Source organism: Hirundo rustica, chromosome 2 (genome assembly GCF_015227805.2).
Source record: "Hirundo rustica isolate bHirRus1 chromosome 2, bHirRus1.pri.v3, whole genome shotgun sequence".
NCBI lineage: Eukaryota > Metazoa > Chordata > Aves > Passeriformes > Hirundinidae > Hirundo > Hirundo rustica.
The window spans coordinates 101988936-101999817 of record NC_053451.1 but is presented as its reverse complement, the minus strand read 5'-3'; the positions used below and the strand labels follow the sequence as shown (position 1 = coordinate 101999817).

General features: G+C 44.0%; 1 protein-coding gene and 1 long non-coding RNA gene across 6 annotated transcripts in view; one reads left to right on the top strand and one right to left on the bottom strand.

The window, feature by feature from the left end:
• Positions 1-620: 620 nt before the first annotated feature.
• On the bottom strand, positions 621-4587 carry LOC120749050 (uncharacterized). Its single transcript, XR_005699505.2, has 3 exons — positions 4143-4587; positions 3100-3220; positions 621-2647 (listed from the first exon to the last, which is right to left on the bottom strand). It is a non-coding gene; the product is annotated as an uncharacterized LOC120749050 (long non-coding RNA).
• Positions 4588-6960: 2373 nt separating this feature from the next.
• AP1S2 (adaptor related protein complex 1 subunit sigma 2) overlaps positions 6961-10882 on the top strand; it is a 30945-nt gene continuing 27023 nt past the window's right edge. For 3 of the 5 annotated variants that reach the window (XR_005699527.2, XM_040056216.2, XM_040056218.2), the window contains exons 1-2: positions 6972-7129; positions 8122-8300. Coding sequence is in view for 4 of the 5 variants with exons in the window: in XM_040056216.2 (XP_039912150.1) it covers positions 8122-8300 (179 nt within the window). In the remaining variant the exon portion in view is untranslated. Of the gene's footprint in view, positions 7130-8121; positions 8301-10882 lie in introns of all 5 variants that reach the window. The other 2 variants (XM_040056217.2, XM_040056219.2) reach the window with 2 other exon arrangements.

Genomic DNA, 10882 nt, shown 5'->3' with positions numbered 1-10882 from the left:
CTGTTAATAGCATACTCTGTACTTGTGAAACACTGGCCTTTCAGACTTGAGCAAATAATTGAATGTCCTTTTGGCTCTGTTCCACTAATGACCCTCTGGAATAGCACAGAATCCTGAAGTCAGAGAGTAAATGGGGTCCCTTTGTACTGGGACAGTCTTCTAAGTGTATTTGATATCCTGCTGTATTAAATAAAGTCTGGTTAAATAAAACGTGAGGCTTGCATTTGACCAAAGTGCTCAGTGAGGTAGGAGGAGCTACTTGTTTCTTTTACAGTGATTTGAAAAAAATATTAAGATTGGCATTAATGGAGTGAGAGTGGAAGTGTCTCTGTCTGTATGCGAAAGTACCAGAAGAAGCAGTTGGATCTGTTAAAAAGTTATGTGGACAGAGAGCAAGAACAAACTGACCTAAAGATAAGGTATCAAACAAGACAAAGAACAAGTGCAGGGCCAAAAAATACACAAAGGCAATGCACATTCATGAAATTCATTCATTTGTGAAGAGTGAAACAAAATAGTGAGGCGAAGTATCCCAAACACCACTCCCTCCTAGAGAATATAAAAAGCAAGTTCAAAATCAGTTCACTTGCCAACCAAGAAACCCAGAGGCACAATGAGGAATAATATACAGCATCCTTATTCTCTGTCTTATTCTCTATCACACACGTGAACTTTTTAAACACACACATTTTGGTACTTCCCAGTATGTGGATGTGAAAGCATAAAAAAGAAACAGTCAAGGGTTTACAGTAATTTTGTTCTTCGAAATCTGTCAAAACCTTGAGTTCCCAGATAAATGATGCACATATCTCCCTGGCAGAGATGTTTGCTATCACTGCTGTTCTGCAGCTTTGTGGAAGGCTGAGGGTTGCAGTGTAAAGATTGTCTTCAAAAATCCGTGACAATAGAGGTGGTCTAGGCAGCTTGAATGAGAACTCACGTGGATAAAATTGTCACAAGTGGACAAAGCCAGCACAGTATCTACTCATCATTTAAATTCTTCTTGAGCCTTTAAAACTAGACAGTAAATGCATTACAGACCTTGACTGTCCCAGTTTCATCATCTTAAAACACTTTAGCCAAAGAAGAAAATGGCAGTAAATGAAGACCTAACAGATTGTGTGATCCCTTTATGGTAGTGGCAAAACATGCAGTATATTTTCTTTAAAACAACAGAGAAAGTTATATTGAGTCTTCCAGAATTATTTGAAATGAAAGCTTAGTGTAATACTGTAGAATCAGTATGGAAATTTCGGAGATTTATGAGTTTGACAATAACATGAAAAATTCTGGTTTCAGGGTGCCATCTCAGAGTCAGAGCAGTTTCCAGGTTTTCATGAAAAGTTTCTACATGCTAAAAATTAAGACACTTGTTTGGAAGTCCATATCTCCTGGCTACGGAAAGCAACGTGCCAATTTGGGAAAGTCAGTAGTTTGAATCTGGATTATCTCCTTGGTGCAAAAGGCAGTACCTCCTAAGGTATGTTAGATCAGTCCCTACAAAGAGATCAAGAGGCCTTATAGATCACCAGTCGGGCCTGTCTCAAAGCAAGGACAGAGGTAGACATAGATACCTAGATGAGGACTTCAGTGGATTTGGGATGACCAAACTGTGTACCAGAAAACCTGTTGCAGGGTCTTCCTCTGGATGTGTCTGATTTCCCAGGTATCCTATCCAAAGTCATGCCTCAGTATATTAAAAAAATTTCTTCATCCTGGGAAATATTGAGTAGTTCTGAACAAGCCTGTCCAGATACTCCTTCATATGAGGGGATGGATACAGCAAGCACATTAGCCTGCAGCTTCAGCCACTTCAGAAACAGCAGTGGTAGCAACTGCTTTCTTAGGATTGCCAAGGATGAGCAAAGATAGATGTGAGATGCGGTATTGAACAACTCTTTAAAGTATTGATGCAGTCTCAGAAATCCCAGCCTCCTCTCCTCTCCTCTTTCCATTCTTCCCAGCCACTCCCTTGTGAGGCTAAAAATCAGGTTTCCTCACACACTTCCTTCAGAAAATGTTCAGTTCTTTGCTGCACTATAGCAGAGTTTGTAGCAGTGGAGCTGGAAGAAGCATTAGCAGTCATAACAACTTCTTCATAAATGTCTGCAGTGCAGTTATTTTCTTCACTTCTGGGGCCTCTGAGCACTACTCCAATATAAACACGGACAAGCAAAAAATAAGAACATCACCTAAATAAGAGAGAAATCAGCTCACTAGCCCAACACAGCCAATGCTGCCAGCTGGTTTGTGCATGTCCTGTTCCAATGGCTCCTGTGTCTTGCACCAGGCTGAGGTTAATAAATACAGTAGCCAAGAGGATGCCCTCACTGACTGGCCTCTGCCATACTCCCTTGCCTCATTTCTACACATCCAAATACTTTTAAAAGCATGTTTTTATTTTCCAAAGCAAAGGACACGTGTAAGGCATGGTTTAGACCGTAATCCTCATAACCAGGCTGCACACTTCAGCTTCAAACTATTCCTTCACCTCTGAAAATTCAGCTTCAGGGATAAATGTCCATGATGATCGTTTTGGAGCTGTGCCTATCACACATGTGACCTGATATCTGTGTTCCTGAGAGCCATGTGTGTCTGTTGAAAGCCAACTGTGTTTAAAGGAAGAAGACAGGCAAACCTGTAACCCCTACAAAGAAAAGACAGAGGATTAAGCATATCAGCCATGATCTGATGATTGAATAGCACCTAGCAATTAGGCTACTAGATTGCATGCAATAGTATTTCATCAAGAGGGATCGCCCCGTGGAAAGAAAAAACGGAGCATAGCAATGAAAACTGCCATTTGTAGGCTCATTGATGCTTCCATTGGCTCCACTGGGATTTGTGTTCTGCATGAATCATAATGGACACTGAGAGCTTGACCAATGCTCAGACAGCACATCAGGGAAGGGAACTGCATACAGTAACGTAACATCCTGTTTGGAGGCTTAAGAGGCAAAAAACCAGCAGTAATCACTTCCAAGGGTAGTAGCTCAGTTCTCACTGCCTTCATAATGTCTCAGTTATTCAGTCAATGAAAATGTAGCCTGATATTGAGCATCAAGAAGATAAATTGACAGTAAAATGAGTCTTACTCACACATCCACACCCTACTTCAGCAGAGGACACAGCATGTACTCTTAAAGTATGTTGCCCTCCTCTGTGGGCTGCTGAGATGGCTTGAAAAGGAGGCAGAAGCAAATCCTTTCTTCACTAAATACTGTGTGAAGAAAAAAAAAAAAGCTGTTAAAATTTAGTAAGCAAATTTTCCATTGGAATTAATGAATAGTTTGTGTTATAAAGTTCATGTTACCCGTCATTTTGGCTGAGAGTGAAAACAGAACAAAATTATTTTATTAGCTTCAGATTTGGCAATAACAACATGCATGAAATGCCAAATGCCAGGAGGTTGGTCTTATTGATTTTTGTATAAGACCCACTATTCCAGAAAAAACAACTATAGTCTAATTAACTAAAAGCAAACAAATAAACAAACCCACCAAAATTGACATAAACCATACCAGTAGAACCTAAGCAAATTTAATCGTGTTTGATGTAAGCTTCCTTCCTGCCTCTCTCCCCAGCTTCAGGCAGTTCTCTTCTGAGTCATGCTGGAAATAACTTTCAAAGCAAACTCTTGGCTGAGGACCCCAAATGTTTTATGGTCAATGAACATATCCCCCGAAGACGTGCCTTACATCTAAAAAGGAATACAAAGGATTCTACCACTACACAAAGGATTCTACAACTATAGCAGCTAAAAAAAAAAATCCATGCAAAATAAATCAGGGGACTATCATCAAGCTGGATATAAGACAATGAACAAAAGCTAATGAACAGAAGACTTGCTGTGTCATGTCTAAAATTAGACTGCATTGACATTTGGCCTGTTTGTGGGATACTCAAAGGCATATTAGGGTTGCAAGCATCATATATATCTTTATCAATTTGATAATTAGAGCTATTTCAGTACATTGCTAGTTCAGTGGGTAAGTGACAGGATAATTTCATACAGGAACAAATGATGCAGTCAGTATTAAGAGGGACAATTAGTACAAATTGTAACACTGAAAAAAAAAAGTGAACAGAAAGTCTTCTGAAGTTCCTGAAAGGAACAGCATGAACAGAAGGGACAGCATTACCTGTGTCACTGTCCCCTGACAGGTGCTCAGTCCTGAAGCCAACTCCCTCAGTCACCTGTACAGCCAAAACCAGTCTTGTTGGCAATATGAGATGCAGCAAAGTGCCAGCATAGGAAAAGAGATGGGAACACGGAAGTGGGAATGGAAGGAGAGGATGGGAGTTGTTGTTCAGTTGATCTGAAACTGACATGGAATCGTGCCTTAAACTGTTTAAAATGAGCAGGGTCGTTCTGAGAGAAATGTGCTAAGGAATGATAGCATGAGTAGCAATCCCAGCAGGCTTGAGAATATTGCATTCTCTGTCTGAAATAGGGATGAGGAGGCAGGATAGGCTGTGGAAGACAGAAAGCTTCTGCCAAGCTGGACCTGGCTAGAGTTTCCATCAGTGCTTCCATCGTATAGCATTGGTCTCATGCCTTATCACCTGAAACTGCATATAGCAGAGTGATTCTGCCTAGGAGATGTAATGAAGAAGCTTTAGGTTACAGTCTGAAGAAATTCAGCCAAGTAAAATAGAAAAGAGAGAAAAGTAGTGGAACAATTACCCTTGTATCACTGTATGAAATTATACACTGTAAATGAGCAGTAAAATCTGGCAAAACCCCAAAAAAATGACAAACAAACAAACAACCCCCCCAGAACTGAAAAAAGAAAAAAAGAACCTGAAGCTGAAGCTTCAAGGTGTCAGGCCACCAAAACGCTAACATTTCTTGAACTATCTCAGCAATTTGATTTCAATCCACTGTGCATTTGCAAAATGGGTGGTTTGATCCATATGCAGAAATATTTCACGGAGCTGGGAAGTAACAAATCATAACGCAGGTCTGGTGTAACTCCTTCAGAAATTCATTTTGGAGCTCCCATTACCATAACGATGCTAATAAACTGGAAGTTGCACAGATGAAGAGAAATAAAAGTTGGTTGTTGGCTTAAAAAGGGTCTCAAAGCCCCTGAAGTGTACATGCACTCAGAGAATCAGCAAATGCATGATGCTGAATTCAAAGCTGAGTGAAGTGATGATTAGGAAAGAGATTGTTTATGAAAGTTTTCTGAAAAACAGGGTTTTTTTTGTCAATGGAATAACCTCACAGAAAACAAGCAGAAATGCAAAGCCTGGCAACTGCCGAGGACAAAGTAACACCCAGGTGTAAGGGCAGACTCTCTGAGTTAACAGATCCACACATTACTGTTCCTGTGCTTAATGAAAGGCAGGTTAACATGAGAACGGGACAGCTGCTCAGCGAACATCAAATGTGACAGGAACAAGCCCCTACAACAGCAGCTCTCATTTTCTACGTGACCTCTAATACTGCAATTGCCTGATCCATTCAGCTTGGTTTCACATACGCCTCCTTGTCCCCATGCCACTTCACTCTTACAATTATAACCTCTTCTATAAAATCAGGAATATATCTGCAGTTTTCCTCGAGTACAATTGACTACAGCATTCCTTGAAACGCCGGAAAATTGGCTTTTCTTTCAGGGCATGCACATTTTTACACAAAGGCATTTCCAGCCCGTTTCTGCTGCCATAGCCGTTTCGTTGCCAGAAGAATGGGCGCTTATTTAAAGTGTCAATAACAGAAAGTAATAAAAGCGTGACACATCCTGAGGCGCTGTGAGCTGCTCCTGACGGAGAGCTGCTTCGGGAGCGCGACCCTTTCCCGGGTTCTGTCGGTCACTGTCACACCATTATCGGATCAGCCCGGTCAGGGCAGCTTTGCTGTTCATTCAGTGCTGCTTGGGGGGAAGGTGGTAGGCAGCGACGATGATGAGAGCTTTAGGTGTTTGAAACTTTTTTTTTTTTTTTTAGTAAGACGCTTCGACTTCGGCTTGCAGAGGCGCCGCTCTGTTTCTTTCAACTAATTAATATGTTTTCAGGCCACCTCCATTACAATTTTGACACCAAACCAATCCACAACAAAACCAGCCAAGCAAGCAACCCCCCGCGAACTGAGCTGTTTCAGCACGCAGAACCTCTGTAGATACACGTGAATGATAATTTTAAAACCGGGCATTAATGAAACACAACACCGCTAAGTCCATGTCGGCGGCTGGTCCTGCCAATCTAAATGAAGCTCGCAATCAAGGTGACTTTAGGGGAAAAACTCCGCCTTGCAGGGACAATCCCCTCACAGACTCGGTCCCCTAGGAAGGACAAGTCCCTCACACACTCAGTCCCCTCACGGGCAGCCCGGCAACGCCGTCCCTCCCGCCCGGCGCGCGCTGCCTCAGCTACAGCCTCCGCCCCGCTCCCTCCCCTCCCCGCCCGCCCCCCGGGCGCGCACGTGCTGGAAGCAAACACCGCGCGGCGCATGCGCGGCTCGGCCGCCCCTCCCTTATGCCTCCCCCCGGCTCGGCGCCGGCGTGGCCGGGGGAGGAGCCTCAGTCTCCGGGCGCCTGATTGACTGATGTCATTTCCCCGGCTCCCTGCCGCGCCAGCCCATTGGCTGCTCACGGACCGCTATCTGCACCGCGCCGTCTGGTTGGCTGTTGCCGCGCGGGCCGTTGTCCTATCCCAATTCGGGCCACGCGGATTAGGGCATCTAAACCCCGCCTCGCCCCACCTTGCTCCGGCCCCGCCTGCCGCCGACACCAGCTCCGCCTTCCCCGCCTTTTCCTGCCTCCCATTGGTCCAGAACCGCGTCGCTCCTCCCTCCCGCCCGCGCGCTGAGCTCTCCGATTGGGTGACGGCCGAGCTCGCTCGTGTCCCCCCTCCGCGGCAGCTGATAAAGTTTTGTTCGGAGGCGCACGGGCCCCGCCCCCTCCATCCCGGCCCCGCCCCCCGCGATCCCGGCCCCGCCCCTGACCTGCCCGAGGGGGGCGGCCGTTGAGGCGCGCGCGCGCTCGCGGCGGCGGCATCTCCCGTCCCCTCCCGACCCTTCCCTCAGTCCGGTTCGGCGGCCGCGGCGGCAGCACCCGGGGTGCTGGTCTGGGCAGAGGTTCCTCCTCCTCCTCCGCCTCGACTCCGCTATCCCCCGGGCACGGTGAGCACAGCCGCTCGGAGCCGGGCTCGCCTCCCGAGCCTCCCGCTCCGCGAGGGGGGAGCCGGGGCGGTGCTGGGGCCGGCGGGGAGGCGAGGCGGGATGTTGGGAGGCTGCGGGGGCTGCGGGGCTCTGCCCCCGCCCTGGCACCGCGGAGCCGCTGCGGGCGCGGCCGCCGCTCGTCGCGGCTGGCGCTGCTCACGCTTGTCACCCGGGACCAGGCTGGGCTTTCGCATCGTATTTCATGTTTGTCATATTGCCTGGGAAACTTCCCCAGCCCGATACAACTTCGAGCAAAAAGGCAAAAGAAAAAAGCCCAAGCCATTTCATTTAATGTTACAGCCGCTGGAAAACGTAGCCCGGCAAGTTCCTCTTAAAATATAATTGCAACATCACTCCTGTAGAGGAAGCGAGACCTGGAACATAGGACCGCAGGGAAAGCGCTTAATCTCTCCTTTTGTGTAACGTGGGAAAAGACTGGGCTTTTCTGTGCCAAAGGACTCTCCGCTGGGAGGTTTGATGTCTTTTAAAGTATTCCGAGGCTTTTCAGAAAGATTTTAAGTGCAAATTGCTCCTGTAAGGCTCTAATCCCGTGAATTGGAAATGAGGTTGAATATTGGAAGAGTCTGCTGTGCTGCTTTTCTGTCATTTTGGGGAAGAAAACCCAAATGAGACCATACTGGTGCTCGACGTGGCTGGTCTGAAATTTGGGTATATTCACTCGCCAGCCGATGGTTCTGACACCCCTTTCTGAAACTTGCGTGCGCTTTCTTCTGCCTTTGGCTTGACTGACCTTTCTCAGAAGTAGAATCCTTTGTATCATTGCTACTACCAAATCTTGTGTAACATCTGCTAGTGCTATAGAAATAAATAATATAATTAGGGTTTTGCATGTCCGTCTTGCTTCCTGTTTGGTTTTTCTCAAAGACATCTTTTCGAAACTCGGAGACTTAGATTAATGCTTTTCTTTTTCCCCCCTCCTTCCAATTCAACAGATGCAGTTTATGTTGCTTTTTAGTCGCCAGGGGAAACTGAGACTCCAGAAGTGGTATGTCCCATTATCTGACAAAGAAAAGAAGAAAATCACAAGGGAACTTGTTCAAACGGTATTAGCCCGCAAACCGAAAATGTGCAGCTTCCTGGAATGGAGAGACCTGAAGATTGTCTACAAAAGGTGGTTCTGTCTCACTAACCATGTAATTGCCATACATTACAAACGGTGTATTAAGTAGCAAGAAAATAATGAACGTTGTTTTTGTTTTGTTGTTTTTTTTTTTCCCCTTCCCTCTGCTGGTTACAAAGAAGACTGACTTTTCCCTTGAATCTAATTTGATAACCAAGCAGGAGTCATTCATGTGTGGAAAATCACTCATGCATTTAGAAGTGTACTGAAGAAATGAGCTTTCCCCCTATTTTCATAAGGAGTAGCAATTCTTGGTACTCTGTTTAGGTTCACGCAGTACATACATTCTTCATATTTGTACACATTTCAGATTTAATAAGAGATAAAAATTTTATAAATATTTGCCTCAAGCAGTGGCTTCATAAATCACCTGAAAATGTAACTTGCTTTTAAGGGCTCATAGAAGCAAGGAAATATTTTTTTCAAAGTACCTGTTAGTTTTTTGGGTTTTTTCTTTGTTTGTTTGTTTTCCTGTAAGTACAAAAATGGTTTTTTCGTAATTGAAAAAATCATGGCTAGCTTTCTTTTGATGGAAGTACTGTTCTTTGCAGTAATTTCATTTTTTGGTTGTTCCCTAACCTTTCTAGGAGTACTTGGCAAGCAGATTTTAGCTTTGTGTTGATCTTTAGAATGTATCACACTGTAGTGGTGTGACCATAATTCTTCTCTGGAAATAATAGTAATCCTCCTCCTGATGTGGTAGGTTGCATCTCTTCCAGCTAAAGGTGGTGCTACAAAGCCTTCAGTTATCTCTCTCCCCTAGTTAGTTGTAAACCTGAGAAGGTTTATGCATTCCTGTTTTCTTGTGGAGATGATAGTTTGTTCCCCACAGTAAATGTTGTATTCCCTGTAGATAGGACAGAAAGGACTGGACCAGAAATGAGGAGTTTGTAACTCTTTTCCAGGATAACAAATAGGTTTAGATGTTTTAAGTGCTGCTCTCATATATACATTGGTTTGTGTAAAGACGTGTGGGAGTATTGGTGGTCTGCCTAATGCATGTAGTTCTTCAACAAGAGGAGAAGCAAAATGCATGAAGCTGTGCTGATAACATACAGTTTCTTCTGCCTCTTGATTTCCTCACAAAACTCCTTGAACATGTATGTAGACAAACTTGCTCAGACACTTGGTGTGCTTCCTTACGTATTAATGCCTGCAAGTGCCTTTTCAGCTGGGCATTCATGGGACTAAATCAGAAAAATGGGCATTAGTAGGCCAGACTGTTTCCTTCCTTACTCAGTCTTGAACAACTGTAGCAGTTCTGGGGATGATTCCACACAGCTGCTTTCCCTCCCTGTTTGCTGCTGTTAACAGCTACTTGCCATGTCCTTTTGTGTCTAGGGAGCTGGTGGAAATTTGGGTAGGACGGTTTGAGTTGCTGAACATTGTGGTGTGTAATAGGTCCTGTGGTCAAGGAGGATGAAGAAATTTGCTGGGAGATGTCTATGTCTGGCTAAAAATGGTCTAAATACTGCAGTCTGCTGGACTGCTGGTGTGCACAGCTGACTGCAGTAGCTTATTTCACTCTCTGCAGACCAGTCTGGCACAGACAGCCTGTGAAACAGCTAAAGATGAGCTTGTATGGAGCTAATGAACATCTCAACTTTATTTTTTGTTTTGACTGAAACATCACCAGAAAGACTAGGTATGAGAGGTGATAGTTTAAATGTCTGTATCTGGTTAACACTAACAGCAGTTAGGTTTGTGGGACTTGTTCCCATCATTGCACCATATTGGAAGCACTAGCTAGTATGATTTCTTTGTAAAGGGTGACTTTTTGTAGCTGAGAAGGTGGTGGCTAAAAGAGAAACACACCAGAAGGAACTCTGTGGCTTGTGAAATTGCAAAAGGTGCTCCCCGTTCCTCTTGAGCATATCTGGAGTATCTCTGCTAAGATTAGTGCTCTTGTCTGATCTATTGCTGGGAAGGAACTGAACCTGCTGGTGCAAATGTTTTTCAATATAAATTATAAAAGTATGTGCTTATTTCTGTTTTGAGTCTTAAATTATTGAAATTCAAGTGCTGTTTTTGTTCTTAGAGTGTGTTTATTGCTCACATGTAGGAGAATTGAACCTAGATATTGCAGCCCAAAGAATGATTGGCAGTATCAGAAGTATATTCAAGGGTCTCAACATACCTTTTTGCAGGAACAAAATGAACTTAATGCAGAAGTTGGTGAGACAACAGCTTTAGTTTCCTTATGGTAAACTTAACATGTATTAAGACTGCTAACATTTATTACAACTGACTATTTCAATTAGCCTCCTTAGCTCAGTAGCATTTCATCGTTATAGGATGTTTTCTGAATCTTCAAGGAAATAGATCTTAAAATTCATCTAAATATTAGTGATGTAGCTTTTATTTTCCTCTGGTTTCATGTATGTAGCATACATTTTTAATGGTTGCAGCATAGGCTCAGTCATTGTCTTCTTAAGTTCTTTTCCTTCAGCACTACAAAATAGATGGAGAGATGCCTAGCTTTTGTCATGGTGCGTGAATTGGCTTATATGTATTCTGTAGCTGGTTTGGAAGATAGTTTTTCAGGCTGATAGACACCAGAAGATTAAAAAGAG